At 44.7% G+C, this 18,003-nt stretch overlaps 1 protein-coding gene across 2 annotated transcripts in view; it reads right to left on the bottom strand.

Annotated features, from left to right (window-relative positions):
- Nucleotides 1-15,805, bottom strand: part of TSHZ2 (teashirt zinc finger homeobox 2) — a 206,130-nt gene extending 190,325 nt beyond the window's left edge. For both annotated transcript variants that reach the window (XM_085079274.1, XM_085079275.1), the window contains exon 1: nucleotides 15,036-15,805. In XM_085079274.1, the coding sequence (XP_084935400.1) occupies nucleotides 15,036-15,075 (40 nt within the window). In that variant the 5' untranslated portion in view covers nucleotides 15,076-15,805. The remainder of the gene's footprint in view (nucleotides 1-15,035) is intronic.
- Between the last annotated feature and the right edge of the window lie 2,198 nt (nucleotides 15,806-18,003).

Raw genomic sequence — 18,003 nt, 5'->3', positions numbered from 1 at the left:
CGCTTTAGTAGCCAAATGAAGTTTTGAGTCACTGCTGACTCAAGTAAAATTCCAATTTACTACACCTCTAAACTATAACCTCTTCTAGATGAGACAACAGTAATCCACTAACCAAATACACTCAGAGGAGAAAGGGAAATTCTGAGTAAGAGTGCAAATATGAATCATTATTCTGATAATGTTTTTGTTATTATTTTTGCAGATGAATCTGAAAGCTCTCAGGACTCAATTAAGTTACCACAGCCAATAAAGACCAAAAGCAAAAGCAAGGCAGATACTTTCTGCCTAGACACTGTGGTGATGGGCACATTAGAAATGAGGTAGATTAGATAGATGAACTAGACAGACACATCTAACTGTCCTCCAGTGCACTCATTTGTTTGACAGCCTGGAAAATGCCAACATTCCTGGGATTAAATGAAAATAGAAAATTGCATTTTCACTGTAAAGTATACATAGAACTTTCCTATGTCAGATTCTCTTTGTTAAAGTAAACCAGGGCCCAACTACGTCCTCCCAGAGTGACCCAAAGCACAAGAATATAAATGACACAATAACCAAGGAACAACCAACTGAACGTCCTTGGGTTGCTACCCTTGTACCCAGCTCTTAGTGGAGCCATGATGACCTGCACACACTTGGAGACATTAATTCTATCCTGAGCTCAATAGCACCAAATATCCTAAACTACCCATCTTGCATTGCTGTCTTGATATCATAATTCTTTTATCCATGACTTCCAGCTGCTTTGCCTTTATGGGCTGGTCAAACAATTTTTGTTCTGCGGTGCCTTTTTCCCCCACTTTGTTCTTCAAGAAAGCAAAAGTAAGTATCTTGGATGCAAAAATCAAGAAGAACATTGAGTGGAGTGACTGTCCCCAGAGGCTGCTGGCCCAGGTCTGTCTCCGTGTGGTTTTATGTCATCTCCCAGAGCAGCACAAGCACACAGTGACACACGGTTCACACTTGTGTCCACATTCCATCTTTTTCCCAGCGCCAGGCCATGTGCTCCAGTCCAGAGCGGGATGTGGCAGTGTGGAATCCCCCAGCAAGCTCCTGCTCCTGCCCACCCCAGCACTGACAGCAGTGCCGCTGAGCCCACGGAGCTGAGCGACATCCCGGAGCTGCCGGGGAGAACAGAATCCAGCTCCTTGTGACAGCTTTCCCCACACAACATCACAATCAGCCAAACACATTTGTAATCTACTGCAGCTGGTGTTTCTATAATTGATAGAGATATAAAAGCCCTTTTTGCTAAAGTTGTACTTTTGTATTTTTTTTTTCTTGGGGGAGTTGTGAGAAAGCAGCTACAAAAAGCAAGCTTTAAATCTCAGATAATGTAGCTCCCTTTAGAATCCCGAGCTTAAAGCAAGTAGTTACGAGTTTTAGCAATGCAAAAAAAGGGAGCTAAAAACAAACATTTATTTTACTTGACGTAGCAAAACAGTGGATTAAAAAGTTAAATCAATGCGCCGTCTGAATGGTTCCTGCTGTAGCTGCAATTTCAAATGAAATAAGAATGTTATAAAAACTCGCCCATATTAGGCACATTTGGAAATGTCTCCTTGTAACTGTTCTTTAAGTGTTCTGTCTATGAGCACTAACAGGTCACTGCACAGGAAATGCAAAAATATGTTACATTTTAATCAGGGCATATAAAACACTGTCTAGAATGTTACATTGCCCTTGGGAATCTGTAGTAAGTAGGGGAACTTTTACAAAGTCCAGGTCACTCTCGCCATTACATCACTGTTAAAAAAAAATATTATTAGGTTACATTACAGAGATGTCATGTATTAGAACTTTCCCAGTTGCAGGATGATGGCTAAGAGATGCTTATTTCCTTGGAGAAACACGTAATCACTCCCTTGTTCCCCTGTTCATACTTTGTATATTGGAAATAGTGCATTTTAACTGAATCAAAATGTTTCCAAACAATTATAAAGAGGGAGGACAAATGCAAAAATGAGACTGCTCGTATACTCACTGCAACAACAAATTTCAGCACTTTTACCCTAACACACACATACACACACAAAATTGAAACTCTGCCTGGCTGTACCTCGTAGGTGATAAAAAATGAAAGAAGGGATTTTAGCAGACATGTTTGGGAATGATTAAGGCAAAATGTCCCTAATCCAAACAAGTGGAAACCCAGATGTTGATGGCATCATAACATTCCTCTGCCGTCCTGCAACTCTTTCTCCAAATGATTTACATTTGTTTAACCCAAGTCACAAGTTTGTAAAATCTTTAATAAGGTCACCAAAACAGCAAAAGAGTAATGCAGGGATGACTGTTTTCTAGATTAACATTCTTGGGATTTTAGTTATTTAATATATAAATGCTGGAGGTGACACAAAACAGCACAATAACCTGAAGGCAACAAGCTCTGCTGAGCCTGGTTCAAGTTTTGTTGCTAACTTTCAGATAGAAAGATCAGATTTATAGGAAAAAAACTCCCATGGGGCAGCAAAGGAAATAAAATAAAATGAAATAAACCCCCTGCTCTGAGTAAAACCAAAGTCAGAGCCCCAGGGTACACAGCAGGTACCCACACAGAGACCCAGGGACCAGCCCTCCACCATGGGCGTGTTGGGGCAGGAGAAGAGCTCTCAGACAAACAGGCCCTTTTTATCTGCACAGATATCTGTGGTTGAAACTCCTGGCAGGATCCTTTGTCTTGTCTCAGAGCTGCTTTTGTACCACAGCCACCTCACTGCCCGGAGCGCCCACGCTGTGCTCGGCCCAACCCACCCGGCCATGCCAGGCCTGGCGCCACTGACCGACCCTCTGACCCCACACCAACACCTCCCAAATACACCAAAAAACCCAAATATACCAAATACACCATTGTCACACATTCTCTGAGGGGTCACCAACCTCTCCATGGGCTCCCTCAGCTCTCCACTCTCCCGTTGGCTCTGCCATCCAAGGGCAACCCTGTGCCTCGCTGGCACCATCTTCTCCTGACCAGCAATTGGAGTTTTCCTTCTTTCCACTGGATTTTGCACCTTTGCACTGTGCTTGTGGATGGGGTCTCACCTCCACCATTCAACTGCCATGGGGGGCTCAGTTCTGGTGAATTTTAAGGGGATTTTTTCACTTTTTCCCCACAGAAGAAGGTCCCGCCTCACGCCGCTGGGCCTACCGAGCCATGGCGGCCCTCAGGCCTGGTGCTCCCAGCCCAGCAGGATCTGTTCCCCAGCTGGGCTGGATGGATTTCCCGCACATGTCCATCCTGTGCGAGGTGTGGATCTGTGCAGGCTTTGGAAAAGCCAGCTGAGAGTCACATCTGTGGAGCCACACTGGTTCCCACCCAGGACTGATCGGGCAGGAGCTGCCAGATGCATTCCCAGCAGAGCTCATGCCCAACGTGCTGCACTACATTGACCACGCAACAGAGTCAAGAACAAAAGTTTACCCCTGTTTTCTGTGCATACTTGATAATTTTATGCTTTCTGCCCCTGCTTGCCCACGTTCTGCTCCCTAAATTTCCCTGCTGCCTCCCTCAGGCCTGGGCTCCAGCTAAACACACAGCACATTCTCATTCATTCTCATTTCCTCATCCTCCTTCCCTCGGACCCATCGCTGCCCCTGCAGCCATCGTCCTACTTATCCCCAGCTACAACGTTCTTTAAGGGAATGTAATTGGAAAAGAGAAACCAAGAACAGAGCATGCGTGGTGGGGATGGCACGTTGGAGAATGCTGTGTCACCTTCTAAAAATTCTTTGGCAACAGCAACTTTTAGGCTTTATAAGTCAGACAAATTTGGGTGGATTTTCTCAGGGAAAGCAGAAGATGTCTCTGAAAAATGTTCACGTCACTGCCAGAAAGCTCAGTGGTCCCACAGCTTGGATATAAACCCTGATGAACGTCTTCTAATTTTTTGCCAAATAACTTCCTACCCTAAATTACAGGAAGAACGTTTTAAGAAAGAAAACACAGATTTTAATAATGGAAATGGTTGCTTTGAGCAGCTCCGAACTGGAAACATTAGAACCAGTAAAAATCAAACTTTTCAACAGGAAACCCCAAACAATCTGGACTATAAGAACTGTTGAGCCCATAATACAGAAATTATTGCTGCTGTGCTCAGGGCTATCCAGTGCTCCCACATCTACACAACACTGCTCTCAAGGACCCTGCTGGTTTTCTGTTCTTTTCAAGATTTTCTCTAATTTCTCCCCCTTTTTGTTATCACACATCTGTACTTTTACCACATTCAAGGCATGCCAGGCAGGTGAGGGTGCTGAGCCCTGGGCACCAGTCTGGGCTGCTTGTCCTGCATATTGCCTCTCCAGTCTGAACAATCCAGAGGGGGAAGGAGATCATCAGACAAAAAACAAAACAAAAAATACGTCTATAATTCCAACCACAGAAAATGCTGATTACTTGTGCTGTCGTATCTGAGCTGTTTTTTCTCATGCGTGGGTAAAACAATAACCAGGCAAGGCTAAAAATCCCAGGTCTGAGTCCCTGATTCAGTCAGAGCAGCCCTTGGCCATAAATTTCAGCAGAGACTTAAAAATTGATAGAAACTCTTTTTTAATCATCAAGTATTCAGCTGCTCATTACTGATATATGCTTTAATGATGTGCCCTTAAATTTTGGTCTCGTTTTAAAAATACAGTTTCTTCAAATTCCATACAGAATCCAGGCTCTGTAATCTTGTGCCAGTTCTTTTTCTGTTCTAAGATCTGTTTGAAACACAAAATTTAAGGAGTTTGCCATGTCAGGTGATGTTTTGTTAGCTTTTGACAAGAGAAAATATTTAATACCCTAATTTTTTTTCCTGCTCTGAATATTAGTTTAATTGTCACAAATAATTAAACGCTTGTGAGTAAGAGACATCTTCAGACATTTTGACAATACATATTAAGAGACACTTTAAGGCAAATCTGCACAGATCGGCTTTTATTTGTTATGCTAAACGATGATGCATCCTGATTGCATTTGTTCCTTATTTGTGTGTGCAACAGGAGACGTACTGTGAATGATCTGTAAGGAATAAAATGACAGTATTTGACAGGCTAGGAAATGTCTGGGCAAGGATACAGGAGAAGGAACCCTGAAAGGGCATTGTTTATGGAGGGGCAATGGGGAGAGACACTCCCTTCAATCTAAGGCAATGAAAGGCGCCAACAACTAAATTACAGTTAATAACAGTAAGAAATAAACATAAATTACGTGTACAAGGCTCGAGCTCAAGGACTTTGGACCACTAAAAATATATATTATTATATCAATTATCAACGAGAGACAAATTCCCATCCTGGGAATTTGCATACGAACTCTAATAACCTACTATTCAGAAACAGAGGCAAGCATTAATTTCCACATGAAAAGGAGCCATGGGAGAGCTTCCCAAGTCCCCAGCTCCTGAGAAGAAAGCCCTACCTGGTGATTCAGCACCTCTCTTTGAGAGGGCAGCAGGTGGTCTCCCAGGTAAGGCAGATCAGCCCTGTATTACCTAAGATTTATTCGGAGTTCCTGTCAATATAATGGCTGAAACGACCATTCCTGAAAGGTAATATGGGGTGAAAATAAACATAAACAACCCTTAATGAATCCATAGGCTATTACCTGCATCATATTTCTTCTACAGGCAATACATACATCTCCAGTTTAGAGAAAGAACTCTGCCCTTGGTCGAGGCCCAAATCCAGCTTACACAAGAGAGGGAACTGAGGGAGGTCCATGGGAATTTGGTGTGAAGGCTTTGGAAAATTCAGGTCTCTCTTTGGCTGCCCATGTAAGGATTTATACCCTTAGCATTGGAGCCTCAAGCTCTATCACCAGAGAATTCCAACCACCTCTGGCAGTCTGGGTGGAGGAAAATGTGCCTGGCCTGTTCAGCTGCAATCAGACCAGGTTTTACATATTTCTCAGGGCAATGCTTTATAGACAATCACATCCAGCTCTGACAAAGAAATGCAGAACAGTTTATGGGAAGAAAAGTAACCAGAATCAAATTCCCTCATCCTGAAATTTACCACTGGCCAAAAACTAGAAAGTAACAAACGTGATTGTGCTGTCTAAAATCATTGCCTAGTAAAGTTCCCTTGGCTTGTTATCAGAATGAACAGAGCTCTGCTTTCTCACACCACGAGAAACCCTCTCACTTTTGGGAGCTCCTGGCCGTGGGCAAAGTGCCTCTTCCTCCACCACGGGGAATTGCACGGGAGGAATGAAACTGCATTTCCATCTTCCCCAGTGTCCCAGCTGCGCTGGGGATGCCTTGAGCTTCCAGCCCAGATCTCCCTCCTGGAAGTGCTCTGATGATAGAAATGTGCTCTAGTACCTCGAGCAGGGAATTGGGAGCAACTGCTGTTTGACCTTGAGCAAATCAGGTAAAACCTCCCGGGTTCAATTCGCCTTTCTGTACAAGCAGGGGGGAATATTCCACATCAGTGGGATTATTCGGAGAAGCATCAGTCAGAAATCCATGGAAGAAAAGTGCTAAGTGTGAAGAAATATTGCTCCACTTCCTAACAAAGGACACAAATACGAGCAGGATCCACGCAGCTAATCAAAAGCACTGGAAAGCTTTTAATTTTTTTAGCATTTAATGCTACAGATGATCAATATAACTACTTAGCTTCTTTCTCCTTTCACGTGTTAATTTAATGCTACTTCTACTGCGCTTACACATGCTATGACATGGCTGAAAAACACGTAAAAAAATAATTTTGGGAGACCAATATAGCAGCTGGCACAAGGTTATGTTTCTTCGATATGAAACATAAAATCATAAAAGACCCAGCTCTTTCCTGTGAAGTCCACTCACCCTGCGGGAAGCAAATGAGTTCTTCCTATATGTACAAAGAAAATTGCAGACCTTATAAATTGTGCTGCTGATTCGCCGTGCAATTCACACAAAAATTATTTTTATATGGAAAATTCCGAGCAAAATCTTTCTATGGAAAATCAAAATTACTTCTGTCCAAGTGCAGGGTGAGTGGTAGAAATGAGGTTGTTGTCTGCACACACCAAACTGCACCAATGTGCAGATTTTCATTCCGATCTCCTCTAAGCACAGTTTCACTAGGAAAAAAAAAATCTGAGCTATCAAGGTATTCCAGAGAATTTAATTATTTTCATTAAAAAAAAAGAAATGTGTGCTGCTCCTTTTTTCAATAGAAATTCTGCACCGATTCCGCATAAACAGACCCAATATCACTTCAGCAAAGTTGCTCTGGGAATATGTAACAGCCTTTTTTAAGTTATGAAAGCAATATTGAATGAGATTTACTACAATTTAAGATAAGTGGGTCTTAATTTTATATGAACAGAGAGACTTAAAAAGCAGGCAGGAAGAGTTCCAATTATATTGTGCTGGAATATTAGGCCCTGTGCAAAATTGCCCCTTTTCTGTTTTACATGCATAAAAACAAGCACAACAGGCTTTTCAATTAAATGAGCCTTTTGAGAGAGATGCAGGAAGAGCCAGCGAGCTCCTTAAAACTTTATTGCTTTTTATCTTTGTCAGGTAGGGCTGGGTGTTAAAAATGACCTGTTCTTTGCAGCACACAGTCCCTCCTGCAAGTTTTTTCTCCCTGTTTGACCTATCGGTTTTAAAGGTTTCCCGAAACAGGAATGGAAGGCTGGATTCGGATTCTTTTTCCCCACACACTCTGTAGTTGTGCTTTTCCACAGCCATCCAGAGCTCAGGATGTCTCCCAGAGTCTCTTTAGCATTGGGAGTAACTTTAATGAGCTCAGTATCATTAGAGGAAAGCAGTTTACAGAACACAGGGAGAAAAGACACAGAGAGGAATAAGATACATCTCTAATAGATACAAGCCATGGAGATGAAAGAACCAAGTCAGCATCTCATTTGCATTAATACAATAAAAATACAGCATTAATGTTGCTAGTTGTAAATTTTTTTTTTCAATAAAGTTCAGCCTGATTCTATCTGGGAAAAAGGCAGGCTGTGCATTGCTCGTAGTATTTATCCTTTAAAGACCAGTTACTGCCTATTAACTTCCTAGATTTAATTGCCACTAAAAACAATCTCCAGGAAACTTCAATTGAAAGTCACTCCTCAAGAACCGCTGGTCTGAGCCCTCCGAACTGCTTTGTTTAGAGCAACACAAACGCAGAGCTCCAATTCACACAGCTCCACTCCATCCTGACGCTCTGGGTTTTGTTTACTGATATGATGTGTGTGTATGTGGATAATTATACACCCAGACACACACACACCAGTTCATCAGCAGCATCAGGCAAAAGCAAAATCGCCAATCTCGTTTAGACAAAAAGCACGAAGCACAACCTCAAAAATCAGGAGAGTGGCTGAAAACGATGGGAAGTTAAAAACAGTCACTTTGAGAATCAAGGCATTTTCCTTCTGCATAAGAATTTCTAGCCTTCAAGTTCCTCTCCAGAGCAAGGAGTTTGAAATAAATTTCCGTTTAAAATGACACTTGCATAATCATCGTCAGACTCCAGGAGCTGGAGGTTTAAAGAAAATAAACCCTAACAAAGCACTTTCAGGGGACACCACTGCTAACAGCACAGTTCTAACATCAAAAACTGCTCTGAACACCCGAGCTTTCCAGGTGCATCCTTCTCCCAAACAGGCTTTTCTCTCCTCCTTGCAGGTATGGATGTGTGAATGCCTGAAAAAGATCATTTTCCCATCCATTTAGGACTGTTTGTTCTATTTAACTGTGGAATTTTACCAATACTTGGGACCACCAGGCGCTGCACGTTATAAACTCTGTATTTTTCACGATCAGATCCTGTCATTGTGAAGCTATTGTTGTGCCTTTCTTTTTCCTAGGGCAAAGGGGGGAAAAACATTTCTTTTAGGGGAACAAAGATTCTCTTCATTTTTCTAAATGAAACACCTAAATGCAACACTTAGATCAGAAGACCAGTTTTTCCACTTCTTTTTTTTTGCCTGAGAAACCTCACAAGGTAACGGATGAAAAGCCAGCAACAGTTAAAGAGGGATGTGTAAATCTAATGGGAAACACTGTGCTTCTGTGATGCTTTTTCTCCTTGAAACCTTAAAAAATACACCGTTTGCTGTCAAGGTAGTTCGGAGTCGCAGAAGCCGTTATTATAACACAGTAAAAATTACTCCGTGCCAACAGCCTCGAGTGAGAAGCCACCTTAATGAGAAATAACTGCTTTTAGCCCCCAAAAACCACACAGAACTTTGAGGCTTTGCATTTGCAGCCCCTTGTTCAGGCATTTTCTCGAGAGCTGCCGCCCCTGTGCCTTAAAAAAGGCTTTTTCAAAGCCCACCTCACCTCCTGGTAGCCAGAAACAGTGCTCAGTCATTGCAGCAATGTGACTGAGGAGGGAAGTTGGCCGAGCAAGCAGAACATCTCAGTCATACACACTTCGGGAAAGAATAGCTTGCAAGCGATAGGAACAGAAGTTCCAAACAAAACTCTCCCTGGATTTAAGGCTTAATATAAGAATTTGGTCCCTCTTCAGAGGCAGAATGCTGCTCAGGGCACATGTATGTTTGATTTCGGAGCTGAACAGGCCAGTCTTACCGAGACAGTCCTTACCACCAGCCAGTTACCCACTGAAGCAAAGTGCTGAGTAAGAGCTGCTGAACTGGGCCCACTCTCATGCAAATGATTGCAATTAAATAGGTAATGAAAAATCCCTGCTCTTGCATGAATGAAATGGAAGATTTCAGCTCCGAGTGTAATGTGTTTCCAGTTGGCTCCTGTATCACATTCGGAGACAAATGAAAATGTCTCTCTGCCTGCATGACCACGCTTTGGAGGTAAAACTTCCCCAATATTTTCATTTTGCAGAGAAGAGGGAAAAACAAAGGCTTATTTTAGCAGCAAAGTCTGCAGGATCCCCCCTGTTCATGGCAGAATGTGGTACACACATCTCAACCCGAGAGGCTTTAAGCAGAATTTGAATAATTTTACTTTGCCTTAGCTAATAATACGTCACCCAGCGGAAGAACCAGGCCTTATTCTCCCCTCCACCAGCTGACATGATATTTTTTTTACATTTGAGCTCTTAAGATCTGCACAATAGCTTAACACAATAAGTGTTTAGCCTCTGGTTCCAACTGTAATTGATAGAGTACAGTTCCATTCCCTCTGCTGCTGCTAAGTTGGGAATTGCAGCCACAGCAACTGACAGCTTTTTTTTCTCCGCGAGTCTGGAGTTGCTCTCTGGGAGTGATGTCCTCATCGGGATGGGAAGGGAAATGATGGGAGGAAAGCTCACCCTGGCCCTGTGCTACGGAGGAACTCCAGGGATCTCTGCTAGGGGAAACAGTTCCTCGAGGTGGGTGCTGCTAATGAGAGCAAAAAATCAGGAGAAAGCTCCGGGAGGAAATTTCCAAAATCCTACCGGTTTGGAGAAAATGGGCTTCTCAGTCAGCACGGAAGAGGGGGAGCATTTAGACACTAGAATTTCTGACAATGAACATGTTTCCGAAAGTGCTGTAAAATCGTGTCATTTGCCGATGGAAATGTCTTTTGTTTCACAGTCACAGGGGCTGAACTGTTAGTGCTCCCCACTAACAGATAGTGGGGATATACTGGGCTTGGAGAAATCCCAGCAAAATTGAAGTAGGGAAACAGGCACTGAAATGAGCGTGATTTCAAATTGTCCTGTTCAGGCCTGAGTTCTGACATGGGAAAAAAAATTTCCGAGCAGCTTTGGGCTTAGGAGACGACTGCAGAATTTAACGCAGATGGCGACTAATTTTGGTGCCTCTTTAGCTGCAAAAGTACCTATTTTGGAATATATTTCATTAACCAGGATTTAAAGGCTCCCCTTGTTTGTGAACACCTTGGCTTTTTTGTCATCTGTCAGCATGGTGATGTGCACTGTAAGTGAAGGGTTCTGAGGCATGAACTGTTTAGGTGGTTTTGATGTGCAGTTGCTTTTCTGGAGGATGTTTGAACAAAACAGTGCTGCCATTTCTGCAGTTCCATTCAGCACTGCTTCCTTGGAATCTGCTGCTATTGCCCCTGTTATGTGGGATACAAATAATCCTGGAACAGCCACAGTGCTCCTGGTTACATTTATAGATATTTCTGGCTTCCTTTCGCCACACAAGCACACAGAGCAAGCCTTGCTGGTCATTTACTCTGCTCTCTGCAGAAGCAGAAATTTCACTTTCTAAATATGACTCTGGTTTAAATAACCTTTACTGCTAAGGTGCAAGCTGCAGCTTTAAAGAGCTCCCTGCTCACCATCTTCTCCTTGCTGCTCTATGAGGACTCTTCCAAAAACAACCCCGGGTTATTCTACAGCTCCAATAAACAGAATAAATGTGTCTGAGACCGCTTCTGCTGTACTTTTTGCCAGCTTTGGGTCTTAGATAGTCTGTTGGGGCTGAGAGAGAAAGAAAAGAAGAAATATAAAATTTCACCTGGACAGGGCGTTAAGTCCAGGCTGCTCTTCGCAGGCTTTAAAAAAGCAAACTACCAATTCACGATCACAAAATAAAATATGCACATTTAAACAAGCTGCAGGGGAAAGGAGAGTTTAATCCAGTGAAATTGTGTTTGAAAGCTATTTCATACCCCTAGGAATAAAATCTGAATAGCAATTCTGCTTTGCTCCCACCCTTTTTCCACCCTTCTGTTAATATATTACCATTTGTCACGGAATCGTTAGGAGACTTTTACCCCAGAGGTGGTTGTGTTTTGCTGAAGGATGGAGCAGTTTGTGGGCCTGAGCCTCTTCTTGCTCTCAGGAGCAGCCAGCACTCCCTGCGCTGCCCTGCTGCTGCGAGGGAAGCGCTTTTGATTCGCACCTGAGCGCAGGAGGAGCAGGAGAGCCCTTTGTGATGCGTTTGGGTGAAAGCTGCAGCACGAAGGGCTTGTTTGTTGCAAACACAGCGCTGATCCTAAAGCAGGCACTGATGGAAAGAGCTGCAACTCTCTGCCTCGAGAACTAGCGACTGGGAAATGACGCTCTGAGAAAGCAGGGATGATTCAGAAAAGATTCGGCCCTGCGGAGATCAAAATGCGTTTGACATCGTTTTTCGGTGTTGATGGGAAATAAAGTGTCTCTGCAAGTGTAATCGGAGCCCAGAAATCCCCATCATCACGCATAAATAGTGCCCCATTTATCCAATTACACTCCCTTGTTTCATTACAATGGCCTCTAATATATTTCTTAGGAATACAAGGCTTAAAATTAATAATAGAAAAGGACAAAATTGCCATGTATATTTCTCTAGATAGATTTTCATCTAACAGCAGGACTTCACTTCTGATTCACTTGCTGGTTCTCTCTAACCTTTACATTATTCATTAATCAAACTCGAAACCTGCTTTCAAAGTCAGTGCATGGCAGTAATTATTTACAGTTGTGCATAGTATTTAATTTTAAGCAATGACAAAAGCAGGCATGTCCAGAATCATAAGGCTTATCATTTTTCTTCCCTTGGAGGTGAACTATCTGAAGAAACTAAAAGTTGCAAACTTCTCTTCAATATCTCTGCTGCCATCAAGACAAAATGAAGTGCAACTGATACCTTTGAACTTGTACAACTAAAAATAAATAAAAGTGAAAATTAAGTAATATATAATGTATTAACTCCTTTAAATAAAAGGAATAAGGAGCTTTGCTCTCAGCCTTGATGAGAGATTCATTTCTTATTGCACAGTCTGTCTCCTGTCACTTTGAGGCATTTTTCACCATACAAAACAGAACCTCAGTACTATCCCTGAAAATGAAAGTCAGTTTTAAGAACTATACACAACAGGCACGTCTGCTCTTTGAAACTCCCCCCTACCCCCCACAAACACACAAATACAACTTCAAAGCAGGAGAACTACTGCAAATGTATAAACCTACTTCAAATAGTTCTGCTGGCTGAAACTGGACTGCATTTGCACTGTTTTGCTCACCTGAAACAACATTGATCTGAGGACAAATCTAATCAAAGAAATGCACCGCTGAAGAGCAATGCACGTTTTCTAATGAGAATGGGAAAGGAGAGATCTAATTGTGGTCATACGAGTTTCTCCCTTGTCATTAAGATCTTTAAAATGCTGAAGGATTCTGGATAAAAACATCTCTTACTGTATCTCAGCAGGGAAATCCCGGGAAACGACAGCATGGGCTTTGCTCGCAAAAATGTACTTACGGTAGCCTATGTTTCTAAAAAAGAACAGGGTGCCCCTTCCACGGAAAGACACGGCACACATTCCAAGGGAAAATTCTACTTTGAAACCCAAAGAAAATGAAGCCTCAGATTCCTGACAGAGAGAAAAAAGGAGCAGTTCTAGCACTGTCACTGCGATGATCAGCATGCATCCATGAAAAAATAGCTATTTATTTATCCTGCAAGTTGAAAACGTGAATGCCGTATTCAGATCAAACCCCTTGGTGAAGCAAATGATAATAGCGACTCATCGGAGTTCTCCTGAATACTAATATATATTTATATAACTATATAGCAATGTGTGTTTCTAGCGAAACTGTTATTTATGGCATTAACCATAAATTAGGGATCACACTGGCAACCTGCATAGGTACATTCACTGGGCACGTCCCAAAAGCTTCTGCCTGCAGCCCATTGTCCTACAAGCAAAGAAACGCAGCCAAATCTGCGAGTTGATAAAAGTTCTGCGTGTCCCAGTTTCTCTGGGATGACATTTCCCTCCGCCTGAATCCCCAGCACTACTTCGCAAAGTTTATTCAAGTGTGCCACCAAACTTGCCCATACATTTTGTCCCACATTTGCTGTGCTACACCTAGGAAATGCTCAGGAGGGCGAGGGGTGATTTCTAAAGTAAAGACGTCAAATATGAGTTTGCTTTAAAGAACTAATCCAAGGAAGGACACAAAGGAAAAAAAGAAGGGAAAAAACCCGCCTACATTAAAAGCCAAACAAGATAATAATTGTGCATGTCTGGCTAAGAGAATCTAGAGGGCAAGCCTTACGTCATTGGCACTTGGGTTACCATGGTGAGTGATTTATTGATATATATCAAGAATGAATAGATCAAAGGCAGCAAGATGACAGGTGATCAATCAAATGTCAAATCAAAGCTGGCAATCAACTGGAAAGCTGATTTTTCAGTGGGTGGGTCTGGCAGAAGAAAAATGAACTTCCATATTGCGCTTCCCAGAAACAAAACCCCACCACACTATTAAAAAAAAAAAAAAAGCAATTAAGCAGCCTGAAAGAAAACTATTTGAAAAGATTTACTATACAGACCCACTCGTCTGTTTCTTTTTCTTGGCCCCCAAAAGAAAAAGAACACCCCACAACGACAAACAAAACACTTCCAAAGTTGCAAACTATTTTCTTCTGTTTAAAAAAAAAAAAAAAGAAAAAAATTGCAAAACCACTTGGCATGTGCAAATATATAAACTCGGCTACAAAACAAAAGAAGGATTTGATTTGAAAATGTGGATTGTCTTCTAACAGTCAGAACGTTTCATTTTATTTCCTGTTGCAATTTTCACCACTGATGATCAAAGGCTGAACTTCCCCACCGGGTTCATCAGCAGAGAGAGTCCCTGTACTATTTCAGGCACACAGAGCGCTCACACACACACACAGCCGGCCAGAACCGCCACCAGAAATACGGCGAAATAAAAGATTAAACACCCCGACCCACTTGGCGAAACGCGCGGATCCGAAGCAAAAACCACCGGGAGGGGGGAAAATCAGAAAGGGAAAAAACAGAAAAATAAAAATCTATCCTACAGCGAGAAGCGAAGGGAAGGCTGAGTGCTTTCGGTTCGGGCAGGGGAAGGGGCAGGGGGAGAAGGGGAGCCGAGGGAAGAAAGTTGGGGGGAAAAGTTTGGGCAGGGCAGCGGCAGCGGGGAGCGGCGGCGGCGAGCCGGTGGCAGCGGCGGAGGGCGAGGGGACAGCCGAGTAAAACCTTGGCAATAAGGAACGAAACTGGCTCCATGGACTTACGGAGGGAAAGGGAGGGGGAGGGGGATAAATAAATAAAGATCCAGCCCGGAAAAGCAAGGGTGACCCTAAATAATAATAAAGATGGGGGGTAGGAGTGGAAGGAGCGGAGAGACAGAGGCTGTGTAAGTGGATGGCTTCTCCTTACCTGCAGCCCGTTTGGGTGCTTGCTGTTTCCTCCTTGGCATCGCTCTACTTTCTCCAATCTCACTTCTGTCCCCAGATCCGAGAGCCCTGAGACGCTCCTGAGCCGTGTTCCTCTGCCTTTCAGCTGCTTCCCCAGCACCCCCCTCAAGCCTCCCCTGCCCCCCTCCTTGCCACTTCACTGATAGGAACCTGTTTGGTTTTTATTTTATTTTAGAGATCTAGGTTTCTTTCTTTCTTTCTCTCTCTCTCGCTTTTTTTTTTTTTTTTTTTGGTTGGCTTTTTTTTTTTTTTTTTTAACTGTTGCAACACTTGCTTTGCTTTGATTCAAACATCCAAGCTCAGGAGCAAATGAAAGGCGCCCACAGTGCCAAGAGAACGGTAATAAATAAATAACAAAATAGATATGTATATATTAAAAAGGCAGCTCTGGAAAGACTGCGGGGCTGGCTGCTTCCTCCCTTCCCTCTCCTGTCCTCCTCCTCCTCGCAGAGCCGTATGGCGGAGCGGTGCCCGGGTGTGCGCGGTGTGTGAGCGTGCGTGTGTGCGCCGAGCGCCGCAGGTTCCGTGCTGTCAGATGCCAGGCAGTGAGTGATGCGGAGGACAGGGAGGCTCGGGATGGGAGGCAGCGTGCGAGCCGCACACACACACACGCGCGCACACGCACCCCGCGCGGGCACACGCGCGCACACGCGCGCACACACACACTCACACACGCGCGCACACACAGGCAGGGCGAGGCGATGCCAGCAAACATCGATCCACCGAGCAAACTGAACATTAACAAACTCCTCCTCCGCGACCCGATGACAGGAGGAAATTTACTCCGCGCAGCCGGGCGGCAGAGCCGTTCATTAAAGAGACAGGGCGCCGGCACCGCGCCCACCGCCGCCACCGCGGGGACACCGCTCGCCGCGCGGGGACACCCCCTCCCCGCGGGGACACCCCCTCCCCGCGCGGGACCGCCACCCGCATCGCCCCCGGCCCGCCGGGATGGCCGCTGGCCCCGCACGGAGCGCTCCCGAGGAGGGCGCTGCGCACAGCCGGGGCCGGCGGCAGCTCCAGACGGGGCGGGCCCGGGGGGAAAGGGATGTGCGGCGGGGAGCCCGGAGCGCTCCTGCCGCTGGGCTGCCCCGGGGCGCCGGGGGTGCTTCTCAGGTGTGCCCGGGGCTGGGACAGAGGATGATCCCCAGGGTGATCCCGGGACTGGGGACAGAAGATGATCCCCAGGTGTGCCCAGGGCTGGGACAGAGGATGCTCCCCAGGGTGTGCCCGGGGCTGAGGACAGAGGATGCTCCCCAAGGTGTTCCCGCCTGCGGAGAGCCCGAAGCTGGTGACCTCTTCGCTGTCCCCTTCAGGTCCCTTCACTCTCTAAGGTCTCACTCCACACCCCGAGGTGTCCCAGCCACAGGAACAGGGAGGGATTGGACAGTTGGACATCAGAGTCTGCAGTTCAGGTGAAACCCTTTCTGCCTCCCCAATTTCTCCTGGCGCCTGGATTTAGGGAGGCTCAGGTACATCCATCAGGTGCTGCTGCACCCTCGTGGGGATCCAAATCTGTGTCACATCCGACTGCCCAGAGTTTGTCACCCTTTCAGAGCCTCACCAAACTGCCAGGCCAAGCAGGGGCAGGAGACACTGGGGTTTTGAACAGGTTTGTCCCTAAGACACACAGAGACAATTTCCATTGCCCCATTTATTCTTTCAGGTTTTTCTTTCCACAACTGCTGTCAACACCTTAAAGGTTTTAAAGTGATTTGGCATGGAAGGGATGGACTAATTTCTACATGTTCAACTATAATTTGTATAAGACCTCCTAAAAGTGGCTTTTCTGATACTCCACAGCTTAAACCAAGAGGTTGCTGAGGAATTCTTCTTAGGTTTTTTTTTTTGTTTGTTTTTGGTGGGGTTTTTTTTTTGGCATTTGTCTGTTTCTAATGAAACTGTTGGGTTTAAGAGGAGCAATTTGCATCCCTCTCAGGTGAGCCTGTCGGAGCAAGGCTCTGTTACAAAGCACCAGCAAGAGCTGCTGTGTCCTAGCTGGTGTCACTGGTCATCTGCAAGGCACAGTCCTGCAGCTTCAGCAGGGAAGGACTTTCCACAGGCAGACCCCTTAGTGACCTTTGTGTTCAGCAGCCTAACATGGCTTGTGTTTATGAAAGTCCCCCTAACTGATTTCATGGAAATTATTTGATAGTCTTCCCTGTACGAACTCCAGCAATTTTTACAAGCAATAGGAAAGTATTTATTGGTGCAAGCAAATGCTTAGTTTGAAAGATAAAATAGGATAACACTACTATAAAATACTAATTTTTCCATTTGTGCTTGGCATAACTCACCCAGGAGTGAATGGCTCTGCCTGAATCAGTGGGAATTGCACAGAATTGCACGGATCTCTGATACCTGTGTGCAGCACGTGGAAAGCCCTGCTGGGGCACACCAGGGAGTTCAGCTGTGTCTCCAGCCCAGGCAGGTGCAAACACAGGGCCAGGAGGGGCACAGCAGTGGGACAATTATACAGCACTGGGATGAGGAGAAATGACACACTACCTGTCTTGAGAAGTGCAGCCCTGGGCCTGCTAGTTCAGGACAGGGTGGCAAACTAGGATTTTCTTTTCATGCTGTCTTGATTTGGGATTTGGAACCCTTCAGCTTCTGCACATTGGTCCCAAATCAGAAATTGCAGACACCTCTGGCTGATTCTCTGTTTCCTCTCCTCCCTAGCTGCCCAGAAAGATGCTGCACCTCTGATGGATTGTTTCTGATGAAGGATTGTGTATTAAATGCTGTTTAACACAGCGATGTTTTAATAAGATTTCTCCCAAACCGTTGGACACAATGTGTGTGTTGGGACAGGCATGAGAGGGTGATGAATGACAGAGTCCCCTGGTATTTGAACATCTCCATCTGGGATGTGCAGGTTGCACAGACAGGAGCTCTGGATGCAGGCAGGGCAGCAGCTCGGTGTGCTC

Source organism: Lichenostomus cassidix, chromosome 20 (genome assembly GCF_008360975.1).
Source record: "Lichenostomus cassidix isolate B80296 chromosome 20, HeHo_3.0, whole genome shotgun sequence".
In the NCBI taxonomy this organism is placed as follows: domain Eukaryota; kingdom Metazoa; phylum Chordata; class Aves; order Passeriformes; family Meliphagidae; genus Lichenostomus; species Lichenostomus cassidix.
This window is presented reverse-complemented; position numbering and strand designations above follow the sequence as displayed.